The sequence below is a fragment of the Spermophilus citellus genome (genome assembly GCF_964194105.1).
Source record: "Spermophilus citellus genome assembly, chromosome: 9".
NCBI lineage: Eukaryota > Metazoa > Chordata > Mammalia > Rodentia > Sciuridae > Spermophilus > Spermophilus citellus.
The window spans coordinates 122,283,190-122,304,049 of NC_138191.1; the positions used below are offsets into that span (position 1 = coordinate 122,283,190).

Consider the following 20,860-nt stretch of genomic DNA (forward strand, 5'->3'; position numbering starts at 1 on the left):
TTGGTTTGTGTAGAAGGGAGTAAGGGGAAGGTTGGGGCTTTGGGGGATGGGAAGGACGGTAGAAGGAGAGAGACATTATTATTACACTATATAAATGTATGATTATACTACTGGAGTGAATCTGCACCATGTATAGCCAGAGGAACGAAAAGTTGTGCTCCATTTGTGTATAATATGTCAAAATGCATTCTGCTGTCATGTATAACTAATTAGAATTTAAAAAAATAAGAAAAAAATCAGAGATGGACTCAAAGATTTACATTCTGTGATGTTCGCCGTTTGCAGTCACCCCAGATTAGAAATGACCTGCATATCCAACAACGGGGGGTGTGTTCTACAACAGCTCAACAGATTACTGGGCAATCATTCAAAAAGCACCCGTTGGCTCACTCTCATGGCTATGGGGAAATATTCTACAAGTTAGATTAAGTGAAACAACCAAGATCCAAAACCTCATGTACAACATGGCCCTGAAACTATAATACCAGAAAAAAGACACGAAGGAGATAAATCATGAACACCGATTGCCTGCAACTCCTGGAATATGTGATTCTTTAAAGCATCGAATCTTCTAAGTAGGAATGCACTGCCTTCCCCTCTGCTTCTAAGCTGTGTCTCGACCTCCCTATTTAATGGGTTTTAATGAGCATTTCCTTTCTCTCGATTCCTGTTGCCCTGCATATGTGGGGGCCCTCTGTTTCTGCCTGCCACAGGCACGTGCACCCTGGATACATCTGCCAGTCAAAGCCGCGCTGTGTCGTTTTCTGGTTTGAAAAATGCAAAATTCCCAAACCAAGAGAAAAGTCCTTGCCTTGTAGGAGAAGGAAGCCTCGCCCCCGGAGGCGGCGCTGCTGGTGGGCGGGAGCTGCTGCAGCTGCAGTCCTGCGCGCTGGGCTCCGTCCATGGCGCTCTAGTGGCTCATCCTCAGGGCCCGGCCTGGTGCTGGAGTGCGGCTACGCCATCCTCCCCAAGATGCTCACCTCCTCCCGGCAGCCATCTCCTCCTCGGCCAAAAAGCACTCGAGGCTCTTCTGGCTGATCTATAGCTTTCTCTTCGGCTTCCCGGAGTGGAGAGCCAATTTCTGTCTCTCCCAAGCAGACAACGAGGGTGCGTTTCCAATTCTTGCTGTGCTCTAGGGTGGTGGAGAGGGACATTAAAAATGCATGCAGAGCGAAACACAGTCCCTGCCTTGCTCCCTGAGAGCAGCGTCAGGACCACACTGGCCACGAGAGGCAGGGCCATTTGAGACACTGTATCATACCTTTGGCCCCCAGAAGACTGACATTGCTCATCCACCCCAAAAGTTTTCTCCTGGGTCATTGGGCAATTCTTCCCTCTCCTACTCTTCTTGCTTCCTCCTATCATACCCTAAATTTAAACCCTCCTTTATTCCATAGGCTCTTAAGGACAGAAGTAGGATCCCTGGTGAGGATCATCCCTGTTAACTTCATTGGACTGGTATTGTCAGCACTTCTCAAACTTTTCTACCAAACAGAAAAGAAAGAGAAAATATGCTAGTGTTCTGAGGACTGCAGCCGAAACCCTACCACAGTGCAGGGAAATAAAAAAAAAAAATAAAACCCAACATATGCATAAGAAAAACTCCAGGGCTGGGGATGTGGCTCAAGCGGTAGCGTGCTCGCCTGGCATGCGTGCGGCCCGGGTTCGATCCTCAGCACCACATACCAACAAAGATGTTGTGTCTGCCAAGAACTAAAAAATAAATATTAAAAATTCTCTCTCTCTCTCTCTCTCTCTCTCTCTCTCTCTCCTCTCTCTCTCTCACTCTCTCTAAAAAAAAAAAAGAAAAACTCCAAACAAACAAAACTCATTTGAATTTGGATATTTAACATAAAAATATTTTAAATTGCCTTTGATCTGCCATGTTTTACCTTGGCAGGGTGATTTAACATTTTAGGCAGCTTCCTGAGCTATAACAGATGGATACTAATGTTCCTAACCCATGGGTTAGGATTTATTATTGTGAGGATTTGTTGCAATAAGGCATGTAAAACGCATGCCCAGTAAATGGTTAATCAATGTCAGCTGCTACTAGTTTTTATTTTATTCGCACCAGTTTGATCATTTAATTTACTCATGCATATTCCTCCTCTTCTCTCCCGTAACCATCCATGAGACAGTTATTAAGGGCTCACTGTGTGTTAAACAGACACCGTCTCTGCCATGACCCCAGGCTTTAGAAAACTGCCTATCCCATAGCTTCTAGTTCCTTCTGCCAGCCCACCCTATGTCCAGGAATTCTGGTTCCTATTGTGAACAGCACATGCCTAAGAAATAGGGAGACTACCAAGTCCAGCACCCAGGAGACACCAGATGTAGCCTTCGTGCCATGGCAGCCATGAGGGCCATTTGGCCTGAGTCTCACTTTGTCAAAGGGCCTCCGAATTGAACTGCTGCTGGTGCCTCCAGGTGAGGCAGAATTCACAGACATGCACTCCCCAGGTAATGCCATAACTCACATCCCATAACCAGACTTGCAAAATTATGGGGAAAGCATAATTATTCTTCCCTAGACTTTTATGTGTGTATGAAAGGCACTATTGTGTTATAGTTCTATATCCTTGCCTTGGCATTTTTTAATATAACATGAGTCTTAGGAAGAGTGGTTCAGGGATCTTTCTGCCCCCGAGAGGCCCTGGGAAGCATCCAATCTGGACTTGAAGGGGCACTGGATCTGGGATTCCAGGAAGGCTTGCAGAAACCTCTGTTTAGCTGCTCCCTCCTGAGATCTAGTCCAGTGTCTGGGAATGACTCGTACACACACCTGCTAAGCAGCTGCTGTGCTGTGGTCACTTCAAAGTCAAGAATGGCTGACCCACCCTAATCAGCCACAGCTCCAGAGCACAAAAACAGACATGCCCAGCCCCACCCACAGGATGTCAGAGAAAGCACACAGGCCTTGGGGACCTGTGAAGGGGGTGGCAGGCATCCAGGCCTCCTAACCTCCTTTAGGCCAGCTGGTTTTCTAGTATTGCTTTTGATTGTAGTGGTTTTAACTGGCTTTTAAAAAGCAGCTTCCCGTTCCCTCTACCTCAGAAAACCCCTGGCCTCTGAGGCATCTCCTGCAAAGACAGAAGGGTCTCCTAAGCTGGGTAAGCGTCTTGCTCAGCTGGGAAGGCGTTTGGGCTGAAAGTCTCTGTGGAACTCTTTGCAAGCTGTACTCCCTTATAAGGCACCCATTCTTTGCCTGGTGGCTCTCTTTTCCTGATTTCAAAGTACTTTTCCAGGACTAACATATGTCCAAGAGGCAAGCAGCCAATGCTGTGTTGCCAGGCACCCCACAGTTAGAGCACACGGTCATTGACCCAAGAAATACAGAACTTGCTAGGTGCTTGCTTCCACTTCACCCCCCAGCTCTGATCTCAATGAATTATTTCAGCAGTCTCAAGAGCAGGTTCTTAGGAGGGAAGAACCCTGGCTTGTGCCCGCTAAGGTAGGGTTGTATTAGAATTTGGATCTAAATGAAAACGTAAATAAAACATGCTCTTTCCCACCACCTGACGATTCAGCTTCTGGCTGGCGAATGTCAATTACGTGCCAAGCTTTCCCTTTCCTGGGCTTTGGCTCATGAAAGGGTTCCACGCTTCAGTCCCCTCCCACGGACCTGGATACTACTCCACACCTGGGTTCCAGCAGCCGGCGGCGGCGAAGACTGAGAATGCCTCCCCTCATCCCACCTGCTAACTCCGACTGCTATTTCCAGGATGCATGCAGAAGAGTCACGGTGGCAAAGTTACTGCGTTTCGCTTCCTGGAAGCCCAGCATCACCGTCACTAAGGCAAGCCCGTGCCCACTCTCCTCTCACCTTCGATGCAGAAATGGGAAGGGAAAGGGGAAAAAAAAAAAAAAGAAGAAGAAGAAGAAATCCGGAGGCAACAGGACCCAAACCGACAAGGCAGGCGGCCGCAACGAGGGAGGGTATTTATGATAAGGGACATTAGCTGATGACAAATGCGTTGCTTTTCCGGAAAAAATGAAGGCAGAATTCAAGTTCCCTTTCTTCCCAGTCTTAATCATGACTCACCGGCGGCGTTCGCTCGAAGGTCCACCTGGCCGAGGGTTCTGAGAAATGACTTGGGCTCTTGGTACAACCCGGAGGCACAGCCTCCGGAATTCCTTCCCAACTCGGAGCTGCCGGGTGCTGCAGTGTTTTGCTTTCAAATATCGCAATCTGATTTGTCTGGCATCCTGTCAGTCAGAAGCTGGCGGGGACTTGACGCAGACGAGTGGTTGAGCGGAGGGGATGGGCGGGACATCCTCCGGCCATTGGCTGCGGCGCTAAGCTTGCTTGAAGCGTAGGAGAGAGACCTGGGGACCTAGCTGGGCGCTCACCTGGTGGGGTCCCCTCTAGTGGACGGAGGAAGAACGTGGGAGCAACCTCCCTCCCCGTCCTCTGGCAGGGCAGGAGAGCTCAGGAGATGGCTCACCTCCACCTGCCCGACAGGTGTCCTCCCTTCTTATTCTCACGCCCACCTCCGGGCTTTGCTATTCCCGCATTCCACGTCCCCAAATCCTAAACGTCCTTCAAGACCTAGCTCCCCTCCAAGTCCTCGAGTATACTGGGAGCCAGACGTACCTCTCCTGTCCTGCCTTCCGGTGCCACCTGTTGTCTGGGCTCCACACCGTGCTTCCCAGCACATCTGCAGCCTAGCAATACCGAAGGGCGGCCGCGAGCCTTCCACCCGACTGCCGCTTCCCCCGTGTTGAGCTGTACTAATGCCATCCCTGTGGAGCTTTGCAGATGTCAAAACGCTCTCCATCACACACGCATTTTCACGCGCACGCTTTTTGGTTCAGATCCTCACAGCAACTCTGAGAGGGACACTGAACTCACGCCCATTTTACAGACGAAGAAGTGACATTTGGGAGAGACCTCAACGAGGAGAAAGAACAGTTCTGGGTTCAGATCCCGGAGCAGGGAGAGCTCCGAGAGAACACTCGAGAGGGCGGGGAGAGCGATACGGTAGGAGCCACCCAAAGGCGGCGGGGCTGGTGCTAGGAGCTGAGATCCGAGTAACGCGCCAAGGACAGCTTCTAATCTGCTCGGATTTCATCCTAAATTTAAAGAGAACCACCGAATAAGCAGGGAAGTGACAAGGTCACCGTGACCATTCTGAAGCAGGGGGGCTCTTGGACTACTAAATGGCCGCCCCCGTATAGTTCCCCGTACCCACATGCTGTGGTTTGCTATCATCATAAACAGGGATTAGAAGGAGGTGAATTCTCTTAGGTTTATTTCTGGAAGTGGGAGCTTTGAGTGAGCAAAATTCTAAGGCTTTTGGTCTATCCCAAGATTTCTGAAGACTCGTCTGGATGAAACTGAATTAGGTCCCCCACAGCTCTTGCGAATAATTAACCCGAACCCTAAAATTCTGGCCGCTTCCCGGCGGATTTTGAAACGCTTCTAACGATTGGTCAATGACTTTCCACGGCCAAGAAACGGAAGACTCCATTGGCTGGAGGTAGCGGGCGGACTCCGAAAGTTAGTCCTGTGGTTGCCGTAGCGACCGGGAGGCTGGGCGGTCCAGACTCAGTACCCCTGACCTACAGGTAGGAGGCGGTTCCAGTTAGGGGCCGGTCCCTGAGGTCCTGAGGAGGAGAACGGCGCAGCCCATGGGACGCCCCCTGAGATCCGCAGCCCCCGGGTGCGTACGGAATCCCAGTGCCCCTTCCCGGAGGTGTGCCCTCAATGTCCCCGCCTGGAAGCGGCGAGAGCGGCGGCTCGCCTTCTCCTCCCAGCTCCTGTGAGCGGCGTGGACTTGCTTCAGCCTTTGCAAGTGCACAAACGTTTGGGGGGTCCGGTGCCGGGTGGTGGGAGAGCCGCAGGTTGCTGAGCGCTAACCCCCGGTCCACTCACACCATCGGCTGCCCCTCAGCAAATGCCTTTCCTGTTTGGGGACTTGATTTACCCGTGTGTAAGACGGAAGGGTGACACTGCAGTCTAATGGTCACTAGGCGGCCGCTAGAGTGCCTTCCAGCCCTCTGACACACTTTCTCAGTCTAAAAAACATACCTAAGGGGGTTATTAATCTGAGAGTGCTTTGAAAAATGTAAAATGCTTCCAAGATGTTTGATAGCATATCACTAAATCGTTAAAATCAACTGTAGTCAAAACTACTTAGGCAAATTCCATAAAATTCCACATAAAGTAACTGTATATGTACTAATATATTAGTATATGTACTAATATATCTTGATATACCAATGTACATACCTATCTATATACATATGATATATTGATATGCCCTCTACAGTAATATGTGTAAAGGTATCATATATAATACTATAGTATAAATGCATAAATTATGATAATACTGTAGCTATAATAACATATAATAACATTTTGTAAAAAGAGATGGTAGAATGAGAGCATGCCTATTGTTATAATTATGTGAGTTAAATATAGAATCTAGTTCTGGGAAGATCATAAACAAATCAATTAATGATATACAAAATAAGATTGGGTAGTGAAAAGTGCTTTCAAAGAAATAAAGTAGAGTAAGGGTCTGGAGACAGATGGGCTGGTGCTTCTTAAGAAAGGGCGGTCAGGGAAGACATTCCTAAGAAGGTTTGAGCAGAAGCCTAGACCATTTTAATGACAGGAATGTTGTCCATAGAGTGAGAACAGGTAGTCTCCATGCCACAAGGGAGATATTACAGAAGCCAAGACGTCCCTGGGGGAAGAGGGTTAGTCTTTAGTCTTCATAACTGCTTCCAAATTCTTGAAGTATAGTCATATAGTGTATCTCACTGTGACTCACAATAAGAAAGACACTTACTTTACATTATAACCCAGAGCACACACAAACACACAAAAGTTTCACAAACATGATCAATCTAAACTTTGAAAAATCACCAGTGAAGAAGAGAAATAATATTTATTCTGAATGGTTCCAAGGTTAGAAGTCAGGTGGGTTAAAGAGATAGAGGGGGGTGCGGTGGGGGGGGGGGAATTCACTTTGCTACAGGAAGGAACTTTCTAGCAATTAGAACTGCCCAACAGTGATTGCCTCATTGAATTTTCAAACTGCATTCTGAAGAACCTTAGCATTCTGTGAAAATTCAAAACAGTTTCAAATATTTGCTTTGTATTTTGGAACTGTATGCAACATCTAGCTTTTCTCATGGTGACTCAAGTGTAGTAAATGTCAAACTTTGCATGTTAACATTTAGTGTGTGCCACCTTAGACGTTTCCCTGGAGGTCAATTGTGAGCAGAGGTCAGGCTTCATGGGTTTGAAGCCTGATTCCACCTTACTTCTCGTATGACCTTGGACAAGTCACCAAAAGCTTCCCTCTAAACTTCAGCCCTCTTGTGTGTAAAACAGTGGTGACACCTCACTCGATTTCTGTAAGGATTGTGTGAAGTCTCGGTACAGGGAGCCATAAGTGCTCAATAAATGATAGCTATTATTTGAAGCTGTTATTACTGTTTATATTAAATCCTAACGTTATACGAGCCTCCTGAGGTCAGGCTGCATTAACTGCTTCAGTGAATCATCATGCTAATCCTCACAAGTGTCCTGAGAGGAATGTGCTCTCATCCTTTCCAGTTTAGGAAGGAAGAAATGAGCCCAGAAAACTAGACCTATTAAGTGGCAGGACTAGAACCCTGAACGCAGGACTGGATACCCTTGACTGCTGCACCTGGGAATTACTTAAATCTATGAGTTGGTCAGGAGGAAGGTATATCTTCTCTGCTCTTTCTCAGATTCTAGACCCGTGACAACCTGTCATGAACAGTTGTACAAACAAGTACCCCAGTGAGGCACCCCTGAGCAGTGCTCCGTTCACACCTGGGCTGCACCAACTCCCCTCTCGACTTCCCAGGTAGGTTGGGGAGGGCTGGGAGGTAGCAGTGCTGTCGTTGGGTGGCAGGGATAGCGATTGTTTTGAACGTTTCCATAATTTCTAACAAATTTGCAACATTTTGATAATTTGGATGCATTATTATTATAATAAGAAGAGAATAATTTAAAAAAAATTTTTTTAGTTGTAGGTGGACACAATGCCTTTATTTTTATTTATTTATTTTTATGTAGTGCTGAGGATCAAACCCAGTGCTTCACCACGTTAGTCAAACACTCTACCACTGAGCCACAACCCTAGCCCCAATAAGAGAATGATTTTAATCACCCATAATTCCAGAATACTGATGCATTTTTTTTTTTTTAGTAACAGTTTTATTGAAGTTAGGGAAGAGGATGGTTTCTGTTGAAACAATCAGCACTGAAGGGTTTGTGAACGGGGTTGTTTCTCTAGACCGTTAAAGATATTGTTACAGTGGAGTGGCGATTGTGCTGTGATCATTATTGATTTTTTTTCAGTTATTTTGAATCTCTTAATTTCTTGAAGGGTAATACCAAGTAATTCAATTAAATATTAAATTTTTAGTATAGATTACCAACCAAAGAAGGTTGAGGAATATGGCGGAGGGTGACAGAATAAAGTAAGGAACAGATACCTGGGGGAGGGGGTCTAGTTTAGCATGAAATTATTTATTTAATCCTTCTTTCATTAGTATTTACAAATAGTGTAAGTTCGGGGCCGGGGAGTGGGCAAGATTAAACCCAAGTCCACTCATGAAAAAGTGAACCCTGGAAATTAGACTGTCCGTGCTGATGACGACTAAAAAGTAGACCAATGTGTAAACTCTTTTTAGATGTCAGAGAACAGGCAGTGCCACACAGCAATTCCTGAGGCTAGAAAAGCAAAATGAGCCCTACAGTCGTCCCCACTAAGACTGTAGACAGTTTCCAGGCCACATTATTAGGGTGGAGGGAGTGATACAAAGAAATTCTGGATTTCTGAGTTGAGGGGTGCTACAGTTTGGATCCTGAATGTACCCCAAAGGCCCAGGTGTTGAAGGCTTTGTTCCCAGACCGGCGCTATCAGAAGGTAGCAGAACCTCCAGGAGCAGTGGCCTAATGGAAGGAAGTTGGTCACTGGGGGCGTGCCCTTAAAGAGGATATGGGGCCTCTGGTCCCTCCCTGTTTCCCTTTGCTTTCCACCTGCTATGAGTGAATAGGCCTCCTCGGCCATGTGTTCCACCATGGTGTACGGTGCTGCCACAGGTCCAGAGTGACAGGGCCAAGCAGCTACGGATTGAAACCTCCGAAACTGCAACTCCAAATAAGCTTTTCCTCCTTTTATGTTGATTATCCCAGGTATTTTGTCACAGTGACAGAAAGCTGACTAACAGAAGGAGTTAGAGATCAGAGTTTCAGGGAGGCTAAAGAATCCAGAATTTACAAGCTGAATACCAGAGGTGGGGAGCTGCAGACAAAAACTTCATAAATCTAAAGAGGGGTCTCCCCAAGTCTTCGGCTGAGTAATACTCTGCTCATGCATGAAAAGAAACTAAGACTGGGGCAAAGAGCAGCAGGCTGAGCACTTCTGGGGCTACTCAGAGCGGTAACATTTCATGTTCCCATGAACCAGAATGGAGAGGCATTGGATTAGAGAGGGGCTGGGGAGAGTCACAGTAGCACATGCCCTAGTAGTTCCCAGGATAAAAGGTGCTCTGCACCTTTCAGAGTTTGAAATCCTGGAAGGATCATCTACAAGTTATTGAGAAGTACGCCAGAGGCGGGGGAGTACAACATTCTTTTCAAGAATACATCTCAGTGCATCACTCAGCAATGCAATTCACAATATCTAGTCCCCACACAAAATCGCCATGAGAAGACATGGAGAAATATAACCCACGTGCTGGGGAATAACCGATCAATAAAATAGTCCCAGAAATGGCAGAGATTCTAGATGTAGCAGAAAAGGACCTTAAAGCAACTATTATAAATCTCACAAATATGCTCAAGGACGTAAAGGAAAATGGGAACACGATGAGGCTAGGAATGGAAGAGGCTTTTTTTTTTAACTTAAAAATTGTTTTTAAAACAAAATAAAAGTTCAGTTGATAGCATATGCAGAAGCTTAGACACTATGGAAGGTCAGAGAGAGAGAGAGAGAGAGAGAGAGAGAGAGAGAGAGAGAGAGAGAGAGAGAAGAGAGAGAGAGAGAGAGGAGATAGAGAGAGAGAGCCTGAAGACATAGTGATATAGGAAAGGAGAGAGAAAGCAGAAAAAAAAAGTGGCTGAAAAATAAAATAAAAGATTAAAAAAGTAAAAATAAAAATGAAAAAACAAAACAAAACAGAAACAACCAGTGGCTGAAAGTTTTCCAAATTTGATGAAAACTGTAAGTGTATAGATTCAGGAAGTTCAGTGGAGCCCAAACATTTAAAAGCATTAAAGAAAATTATGCCATTAAATCAAATGGCCAAGGGGTAATTAGAGTAGTTAAATCATAGAAAGTAAACCGGTGGCAGCCTGGGGGGGGGGGGTCTGGGGGAGGGGGGGGGGAATATGGAGGAAGTATCATCTTGTAGGAAACACCAAGAAGAGTTTCAGTTCTGCAAGATGAAAGATTTATAGAGCTACATGGTGGTGATGGTTGCACAATATTATGAATTGAATCCCAAATTCCACTGAACTGTATACTTAGAAATGGTTAAGATATTGTTTCCAATTAAAATAATAATCACTTAAATTTTTTTTTAAAATCTCAAAGATATGGAAATGGGTAATATGGTTAATTTTTATGCTGTGTGTATTTCAACACAATAAAAAATTGGAAAACATCAAATTGCTGAATAAAAGTGATAAACAAAAGATTAAAAATAGGTAAATAAAAAGACATATTAATGGGCCGGGGGTTGTGGCTCAGCTGAAGAGCACTTGCCTAGCACGTGTGAGGCCCTGGTTCAATCCTCAGCACCACATGTAAATAAAAAAAAAAAATAAAGGTATTGTGTCGACCTACAAGTAAATTAACCAAATATATTTTTTAAAAAGACATATTACTTACAGAGGAGAAGAATTACAATAGACTTCTCATAAAAAATTATGCAAGTCGGAAAACAATGGATGAATATATTTTAAAGTGCTAGGGGGAGTTGATAGGAGGGGAAAAACCTGATTAATCCAATGGCCAGTGAAAATAACTCTCAAAAAAACGAAAGAAAATGATGACCATTTCAAACAAACAAAAACCTAGAAAATGTATTATCAGAAGATCTGCTTTGCAAAAATGCTAATAGAAGTTCTGTAGATAGAAGCACAATGGTGCCAGACAGAATCTTGGATTTACACAGGATTAAAAAGCACCCAAAATGGTAAACATCAAATACATTTATTCTTATTTTAATCTCTTTAAAAGATAATTGAGTGGTTACATAAAAAATGTGAGACTCATAATATGTAGAACTATTTTTTTTTCAGTTGTAGTTGGACACAATACCTTTATTTATTCATTTTTATGTGGTGCTGAGGATCGAACCCAGGGCTTCCAACATGCTAGGCGAGTGCTCTACCACTGAGCCACAACCTCAGCCCATAGAACTACTTTTATTTCTATGTACTATCAATAAACAGTTGGAAATTGAAATTTTTTAAAATTCCATTTCCATGACAAAAATATGATTTATCTCTAAGATTCAATTTAACAAAATATGTGCAGTATCTGTACACTAACTACAAAATATTGCTGAGAATTTTAAAAAGACCTAAACCTAAGCAAGGCACAGTGGCGCACACCTATGATCCCATTGACTCAGGAGGCCGAGGCAGGAGGATCCCAAGTTCAAGGTCAGCCTGGTCAATTAGGGAGCCCCTGTCTCAAAATGAAAAATAAAAAGGGCTGAGGATGTGGCTCGATGGTAAAGCGCCCCTGGGTTCAACCCCCAGTACCAAAAAAAAAAAAAAAAAAAGGTTAGATCCCCAGCACTGCAACAAACAAACAAAAACACTGAGGAAGGAAATGTTGGTGAGGATTTGGAGCAATGGAAACAAATCATGATACATGCAACAGTCTGGAAGATTTCCAAGTGAAAAAAGACAGACATAGACAGTACTTAATGACCGAAAGCATTTATATCAGGTGGGGCGGGTACTGACTGCAGAAGAACTTGGGAACTTGTTTGGGATGAAGGTAAATTTAATATCCTTATCATGGTGGTATCATTAGGGATTGAACCCAGGGGTACTCTGCTGCTGAGCTGCACCCCCAGTCCTTTTTGTTTTTATTTTGAGATAGGGTCAACACTGTGAATTTTTATTGTATGTCAGTTGTATCCCAGTAAAGCTCAATTTGTAAGATGAAAATAAAATTCAGAGCTTTAAGTAGCTCTGTCAGCAACATCAGCAGCAAGCTCTCGCAGATCTCCTACTGCGGACCACACAAAGTGCGGGGGACTTGGGGGTCACAGAACTTGGTGAAGCTCAGCCTGTACCCAACAAGATTGCTCAGTGCAGCCTATAGGTAGAACAGAACCCCACTGTGGTAATACCAGTGTGAAATGATCCCTACCAATGTTGCATTTTGCAGTTTTAGGTGCTTAGAAGAAGAGTTAGCAGAGGTTTTCCACAAACAAATGGAATGCATCACAGAACTTTGCTAACATGGACAACTTTGCACAGAAGGACGAACGCCTTGGTAGACCTTCCAGACACACCAACAAGATACAGAAAGGTCCAGTCAATTTCAATAACCTGTCTGTGCCAGGAGAAGAGGGCTCTTGACAGTACATGAGAGCACACTGGGTGGGGATATAGCAAATCCTGGGTTGTGTCCACCAGCCACCCTAAAGGATTGCCTTAGCTCCTGCTGCCCTAATGGTGATGACTGGGAAGAAGGACAGGGAAGGGAGGATTCTCCTCAATAACAACAACAACAAAAAAGGCAGACTTGTTATTTTCATGTATCTGTTAAGAATCACAGTCCTCAAATTTTAGCTGTGTAAGAGATCTTGTCTTCTTTGATTCCTAAAACTCAGTGTAAGTTCTCACCGAAAGCCCCCATTCTTTTGCTTTTAACTGATTTCTGGGTTTGTAGTTAAAGTTTGTTTCTGACAGGCAGCCAAGAGTTGGGTCTTTCTTTCCTACTTAACCTGACCATCTCTGTCTTTTTTCTGATATTTTAGACTGCTTATATTTAATGTGATTTATTCCTATGTTGTTTAAGTCTGTTGCTTTGTAAATTGCTTTTTATCTGGCCTGTTTATTCTTTCTTTCTTTTTTTTTTTTTTGTCTTTTGTATTGTTCTTATGCTTCTACTTTATCTCTTTTGTTATTGGGAATAACTCTTTGTAGTATTTTCCTCACGGTTGCTATAGAGCAAAGTTTGGCAAAATGTGGCCTTTGGGTCAAATCTGACCTCCTGCCTGTTTTTATAAACAAAATTTTGTTGGAACACACCTATTCCTATTTACTTATGTATCATCTGTGGCTGCTTTTACTCTGGAATGGCAGAGTTGGATGGTTGCAGTGGAGACAATGCAGTTGGCAAAGCCTAAAATAATTACTATTGAGCCCTTTATAGAAAAAGCTCATTGATCTCTATAGAAAACATCTTTAACTTATCACAACCAACCATGAAGTGGTATCCTCACACTTCACATGGAGAAGAGCCTTAAAGCAATGTATTTTAATTTTTCCTTCTGTGGCCTTTGCGTTGTTATCATCAAACATTCTACTTCTACACATAGATATTATAAACCCCACACGACTTTGTTATTATTTTTGCTTTAAATATTCCAATTGTTTTTAAACCGATTCACGTTTTATATTTATGTTTAAAATGATTGACTGATATTCATAATTTTATATTTTACATATACCCAAATATTCACTATTTCCAGACTCTTCATTCCTCTTTGTAGATCCAGATTTCCCATTGGTATCATTTTTCTTCTGCTGGAAGGACCTCCTTTAGCGTTTTCTATAGGTCCAGTTTGCTGGTGATCCATTCTTTCCATTTTCACATGTTTTAGAATTTTTTTGGCCGGGCGCAGCAGCACACATTGATTGCCCGTCTCAGAGATCCCATTCTTCTTTGGCCAATTTCAGTGTCTTGATTGTTTCGTATATTTCACCCATTAATTTTTTTTTTTTTTTTTCTTCCTGACTAGGAAGGCAATTCCAGTCCCCTTTTGGCTGGAGACGGAGTTTCAGTTGCCAGAGGGTTTTTTCAGGTCCTGTTTCACGGCGTACTCTCATACTCTCATCAAGAGGGCGACTGGGGCTCTGCCACCTCTGTAGCCAGAGCCTCCATCTCAGTCACCTTTCCTTCTCCTAGGAGAATGGCCTCCTTGTACCCTCTTCTAACTCCCCTGTCTTTACTGCCTCCTCTATAACCCTTAGTTAGTTTACAAACAGGCTTTTAGAAACCAAAGTCTTGCAGCTGCTCTGCTCTTTGACTTGCTGGAGCGCATCCTTAAGGCAGAGGGTGCGTCGCCATCACCTACGTAAATGAGGAGCAGTGGCAAGGGAGGGATCCTGCCGTGCACTGCTCTCTCCACACTTTCAGCTTCTTCTATGTGCTCCATGCTCAGCCCAGGCAAATGAGGCTAGAGTGTTCCTCTCTCCATTATTTCATCATTCATTTACTGAGTGCTTACAATGGGCCTGGCTCAGGAGGGGAAAGCACAGTGTAGTAATTAAGAGCCTGTGATCATGAGACAAATCATGTTCAAATCCCAGCTGTTCTAGTTACGGCTGTGTGATTTGGGTGAGTAACTTAACCCCTCTGACCTTAGGTTCCTCATCTGTAAAGCTGGTTCCTATTAGTACCCCAGGGAAGCTTCTACTATTAGCATTGAGTTTTCCTCTCTGGAAAGGAGTTTGGCTTTTTTAAAAACTCAAAGACTGCCAGGTGCCGTGGAGCATGCCTGTAAGCTAATAACTTGGGAGTCTGGGGTAAGAGGATGGCAAATTTGAGGCCAGCCTCAGCAACTTAGAGAGGCCCTAAGCAACTTAGTGAGACACTGTCTCAAAATAAAAAGAATAAAGGACCGAGGATATAACTCATGGTAAGGTACCCCTGGGTTCAATCCTCAGTACTGGGGGAAAAAAATCAGAGACCAAGAAACCAGCCTGCAGGATTGTTTTCATGCAAAAACACATCGATGCTGTCCACCCACACCCCTTTCCTTTCCCTTGGCCATCTGGTTCCGCGGCCATGGTATCTTCTTCCTGAGGTTGAGGATTCTGAGGTCAAGATGCTTTGGCTTACTGCTGTGAACAGCCCAGAGACAGGATGGACCCCACTCAAACTTGGCTAGGTGTCAACACCAATGAGTGGGGAGGGGGTCTCGGGAGGGTGTGAGAAGGTCCCTCACTCACACATGAGGCTTCCTGGGGTGGGGGTGGGGTGAGCAGGACAGGCCTTAACTATTCCAAAATGGTTTGGGGGCAGGGGGCCTTCGTTCTGTTATGTTAGGGGTGGGGCTGGAGGGAGGCAGGGGCTTTCAGGGTTTGAATTCAGGAATGTCCCAGAAGGGAGCACAGGGCCCTGTCATCAGCCTGCCCCCTGCCAGGTGGGGTGGAAGGGGAAGAGGGAGGGGTGAGGCTCAAAAGCCGTCAGCCCTGTGCTGAACTCACAGGCTGGAGTTTGTAATCCACCTGTTCAGCAGATTGACACTGTCAAGTTCTAGCAACTGGGACAACTTCCCAGACGGGGGGGGAGGGGGACACATCATCTGAGCACTTCTACGCCCAGCCCAGACATCCACAACGTAAGCCTGGTTTTCTGGAAGTACCCCCTTTCTGCTTTTGAACCCCACGTCTGCTCAAAGCACCTGCCTTGCACAGCGTCCTTGAGTGCGAGCCGCTCGGCTCTGGGATTCCCTGAACCTCTGCAGATCTCTAGGTGACCGACCCCCGGTCCCTGGAGGACTGAGAGCCGTGGCTCTGTCCCCTGCCTTTCCCCTCTTCCAGGCGGTCATCCTTCCTGTCACATCCTTCCTTTTGCCTGTGACTGATGCTTCAGTGTGCTTATGTGACCACATCTCATTAGTGTGAGACTGGAGAGGGGGAAACCCCAATAACTTACCAAAAGGGAAAGAGAAACACGTGGGGAAGACTTTTTTGAAAATTCACTTTCATGTTTGTCTCTTGTCAAGAGGCAAGTTTCACTGGGTGTGATGGCACACGCCTGTAATCCCAGTGGGTCAGGAGGCTGAGGTAGGAGGATTGAGAGTTTGAGGCCAGCCTCAGCAACTTAGGGAGGCCCTAAGCAATTTAGTGAGATCCTGTCTCAAAGTAAAAAAAAAAAAAAAAAGGCGGGGGGGGGGGCTGGGGATATGGCTCAGTGGTCCAATCCCCAGTACAAAAACAAACAAATAAAAGGCAAGTTTCTCTTCTATTCCATTTAAAATAAAACTTTAGTGTACACCTCTGTGTTTTCTGTATTTATTTGTCACTTCATTTTTTGGTGCTGATTTTTATTTTGTTTTTGTGGTTTAGGTTTTACTGCTGCATATCCAACAAAACCCTCCATTCCTTTTAAATCACAAATTCCAGTAGCTCCAGAACAAGAAAAAAAAGGATTTAACAGTCAAGCCAAGAGATTTTATCATAAGCAGGTAATGACACTGTGTTGGAGATGGGTTATTTTGGGATTTTAGCCTGAAGACATGTTGTGAGTCTCTCTGTGAACAGCAGGGGGCAGTGTCGTCAAAGGAGTCACAGCCTCCTCTGCTGCCGCCATTGGGGGGCGCTGTAAGACTGTCTTGGGACATTACAGCAGCCTTTTCTGGACCCACGGTGTCAAAAATATTGAAGTGAACCACATATCTTTAAAAAGTATATTTGAAGATCATGAAAATATAAAATTCCCCCAATCCCATGCGTATTCAGTTAAGAAAAAAAGTCTCACTCTAGTCCATATTACATGGGAAGAAATCACGATTTTCTTCAAACAACATGAGGGAGGAGTCTTAATAAATTTAGAATTACCTTCGTGAGGAGGCCCGCACACCTTTTCCAAAAAGCTTCCTTAAGCAATAGCTCATGACTGCTCTCCCTCCATCTGCACCCTCTTCCCCGCATTTCTGTGTCTCCTTACCCTCTTTTCTACTTTGGGGTTTCTGGGGCCTGGCCTTCTCCCCTCTCACCAGCAGGGGCCGAGGCAACTCCATGGTTCATTCCCTCATGGAATCAAGACCCAGAGAAGAACCCTCCTCTGGAGAAGTGATGGCCTCAGTGACCTTGTGCTGTCTTCTAAATGTGGTCATCCTGCCACCTTGCCCAGGTGGCAGGGGGGACAAGGAGGTCTAGGATCTGAACACAGGCCAGGTGTGAAGCTGGGCGCCCCGGGCTTCCTCAGCCTGGTTCAGTGAGCAGGAGTGAGGAGCCAGAGAGCGTTGGCAGCTCACTTGAGATATTTCAGGATTTTAAGAAGCAAACAATAAGGAATATTGTGCACACCCCCATCCCCCCCCACGCATACTTTTTAAAATTACTTGTAGATTTCCCCTCCTTTCTAATTTCTCTGGATCTTAGCTACCAGGCCCTTCTCCACTGCCATCTGGGTTCCCACGTGGCAATCTCACCACACCATAATGTCCCTCTACAGGGTGTTTGCAGCCCGGCCTCACCGCTGATTGATCCCTGCCATGTGTCAAATCCCTTCTAGGTTGTTCCTCTCCTCCGCAGAACAATGCTAACAGGGAGGGTTTATTATTTTAATTTAACAGAAGAGGAAACTGAGTCTTAGGGAGCTAGAGTGACCCGCCCAAGGTCACACACGAAGGGTTGGGCACAGAAGAGGCGCTCAATAAATATCTGCTGACTCAGCGTTGGAAGAATTAGCTCTCAGCCCAAGCCCAGCTCACTCCAAAGCCTCTTGCGCTTTCCACACTGCACCACGCCTGCTTCTGTGGCCTGCGAGGCCATAAATTTGGCTGATGAAAGTCAGCATGTGTCTAGAAAGGGTGCTGGCAACTAGAGCTCTGGCCAGGGCGAGATGTGAGTGATTGGGTCTGGAGACGCAGGTCCAGAGACCTCAGAGGCCCGACTTTGATAAACTGTCATTTAACACACTAGCATTTTCAGAACATTTTCTACCAAAGAAGTCAGGGTGGCAGCCAGCCAAAGCTACAGGCAGCATCAAACACAGAGACAGCGCGCTCAGAAGTCTGATCCCCACTTTTCAAATATGGCGACCCTACGTATTTGAACTTGATGTTAAAAGCATGGAGGTTAATGGAAAGGGCATGGGACCCACAGATCAGGCCCCCCACCGTGTTCCATTCTGTCACTGGGTGCTGTCACTCCAGCCATGTGTCTTTTCTAGGCTTCAACTTCCTCATCTGAAACATAGAATTCAGGTCACATGTAGACACAGAAAATCAACGTAGCACTGAGAAGCTAAGGAGCTTGTAGAACATCACCCAATAATTTAGTGAGGCAATGCGAGTTAAAAGGCCTCCCCGCCCTTCTCAGGACAGGAACCGTCCACACCCTGAGCCTGAGCTCATCCCTGGCCTGAATCCTCACCTCCCGTCGGGGCCCACTAGTCTGGAGCACGGGGAATGGTTGCCTCCGGAGGGTGCGCCTTCCTCCCCAGGCCAACTGTGCAAGGCTGTGGCCTCCTGGCCAGCTCACGGTCCCCAGGAGATGGCCGCTAGGGGCAGGAGTCCTTCGCAGGGCTTGGTGTCTGCACGGACAATCTGTGCGGCTGGACCTTCTCTACCTGTGTGCAGCTGGGCTGGTCCTCTGCACTCAGGCCGAAGCCGGGCCTGCATGTCACCGAGCACAGCCCCGGGACCTGCTGAAAGTTCGCTCCCATTCCCCTTTTCATTCCCAATTCACCATAGATCGAGGTCACCTTTTCCCAAGCTGTGTGGCCCTAAGGACGTGCTAAAGCACATCTGTGAACCAGAGAAAGCAAAGCTGAGGCTGCTGCCTCCTCTGTCCCTCCCTGGGTTGCCCATGGGGTTCAGGAGCAGTTAGAAAACCACAGATCTTGCCACCCGCCCTCCCCCACGCCTTGCCTCTGCAGGTTCGCAGGTGGTGAGGGACGTATGTCCCAGAGAGGGCGTGTGCCCTGGGGAGATGCCAGCTCTCTTACCTGTTGGTCTGTACTCTCTGCACTTCTTGGGCCACAGTCAGACTCAGTGGAAGCTCTCTCTCTCTCTCTCTCTCTCTCTCTCTCTCTCTCTCTCTCTCTCTCTTTTGGCAGTACTGGGGATTGAACCCAGGACCTTGTGCATGGGAGGCACAAACTCTGAGCTAGATCCCCAGCCCCCTCAGTGGCAGCTCTGTAGCCTTGGGTGAAGTCATCAGGGTGGATGGACACATTGTCCTGAGACCATGAAACTAAGGCCTTTGTCAAAAGAAGCTCTTCCCGGGGAAACTTTGAACTTGCTGGCAATTTTGCCAGTAGATCAGCCGCAGGCCAGAGCTGCTCCCCCTCAGGCCTGGCCTCCCCCTGTTACACACCCCAGCCAGAGCGACCCTTGTCCATCCACCTTGTGCTCATCTGAGAAACACCAGTTAGTCACTTCTAAGACAGCTCAGAGCCAGGCGGATCACCTTGCTGATCCAGTGTGGTCTTTAGCCAGTGGTTCTGCAGAGCCTGCATTTTCCAAGCCAGAAGTTGGTTTGACAAACCAGTGATTTGATAAAAAGTACTAATTGGACAGAATTTTAATATCGGACTGTATGAAAATGTGACTGGCTCTCAGCTCTGGAAGTCCTGCCATGTCCCTGCTCCCTCCCTCCCCTCCCTCTCTCCCCTCTCTGTGCCTAGTCTGAGGTCAGGTGACTATGGCTTGTGGTCCATCTTGGCACATGCAGAGGTGCCCATCCAGGAACTGAATGCTTCAAATGAGCTTCAAAGTGCTTTTCAACCAAATGCTGCATGGAGGGACGCTGGGTGAGACGATGGGGACACGCCTGCCAATCATTCTGCCAGTCCACCCTGCAGACCTCTGGCCCCCCTGCAGGGTCCTGACTCCCTCAAGGCTCTTGCAGCCCTGTGAAGAGCAGTGATGGGGATGATGACTGTGGCTTCCATGCTCTGTCACTGTCCTGCCCCCTTCTCATGTCATGACTCACGCACGCAAGCCTCTCACCAGGGCACAGTCATGGGGACAATAGTTTGGCATCTGGCACGGGCTCAGTGCAGCTCTCAAGAGCAGTCAGCAGAGCCCTGGCGAATGTGGCGCTCTTCCCCTTTCGCTCCCCACGCCCATTTTCGTTTCTTTGTTTGTTTGGTTTTGCTTCTGAGATGGTCTCAGCCAAGAAACCAAGGGGTGGCCAAGTTCACACCCTCCCAACTTAACTCACCACTGTCACAAAACATTAGTCACCTGAACTGTCATCCCGCAGGGAAAGGCTCTGGATTTTTATCATCCGCCCAAAGAGCTACCCCCTCCAAGGAGTTGTGGGAGAAAACCTGGATCCCCCGAAGCTGGCTGTCACCTGAAGGTCACCCCGCTGTCCCCTCTGCAAGGAGACTTTGCCAGTCCCTGTGGTTTAAATACTCCTGCCCTGGCCAAGTTCACGTTACCACTGGCAAAGTCTGTTTTCAGCAGCTCGGCTCACAGGTGCCACGGGCCAGCTGCAGCCTACACTCATTAAGAGCAAAAGGGAGCACTGTTTCCTCCAGGCTAAGAGGTGACAGTCCTCTTCCTGCTTGCCCTGGGCTCAAGCCAGTTTGCAGTGTGGCAGAGTTAAAGTATGACTGAGGTCCAGTAGGGTCAGATTTCACAGATTAAAATACAGGTCTTCAGTTCAATTAGAGTGTGGGATAGCTATTTTATTAGTGTAAGTATGCCCCAAATGCTACATGGGATATGCTGACACTAAAATAGCTATTGGTCGTTTATCTGAAATTCTGACTGAGCCGGGCACAGTGGGTCGGCGCATCCGTCCACATTTTGTGTTTCATCTAGCCACCCTGGCTCCCCAGGGACACGAGTGCTCAGAAAATTCTTGGGAAGAGAGATGTCAGGTTTGAGCAGAGGTGGTAGACTGGGACCTAGACATGTGGTTTTT

At 46.4% G+C, this 20,860-nt stretch overlaps 2 protein-coding genes across 3 annotated transcripts in view; one reads left to right on the forward strand and one right to left on the reverse strand.

The window, feature by feature from the left end:
* Positions 1-4,169, reverse strand: part of NIPAL3 (NIPA like domain containing 3) — a 43,427-nt gene extending 39,258 nt beyond the window's left edge. For both annotated transcript variants that reach the window (XM_081308446.1, XM_081308447.1), the window contains exons 1-2: positions 4,046-4,169; positions 812-1,132 (exon numbers count right to left, since the gene is read on the reverse strand). In XM_081308446.1, coding sequence (XP_081164572.1) covers positions 812-904 — 93 coding nt within the window. In that variant the 5' untranslated portion in view covers positions 905-1,132; positions 4,046-4,169. The remainder of the gene's footprint in view (positions 1-811; positions 1,133-4,045) is intronic.
* Positions 4,170-5,018: 849 nt separating this feature from the next.
* Positions 5,019-20,860, forward strand: part of STPG1 (sperm tail PG-rich repeat containing 1) — a 40,390-nt gene continuing 24,548 nt past the window's right edge. The window contains exons 1-4 of the mRNA XM_081308448.1: positions 5,019-5,666; positions 7,732-7,850; positions 12,405-12,548; positions 16,322-16,440. Of these exons, the coding sequence (XP_081164574.1) occupies positions 12,479-12,548; positions 16,322-16,440 (189 nt within the window). The 5' untranslated portion in view covers positions 5,019-5,666; positions 7,732-7,850; positions 12,405-12,478. The remainder of the gene's footprint in view (positions 5,667-7,731; positions 7,851-12,404; positions 12,549-16,321; positions 16,441-20,860) is intronic.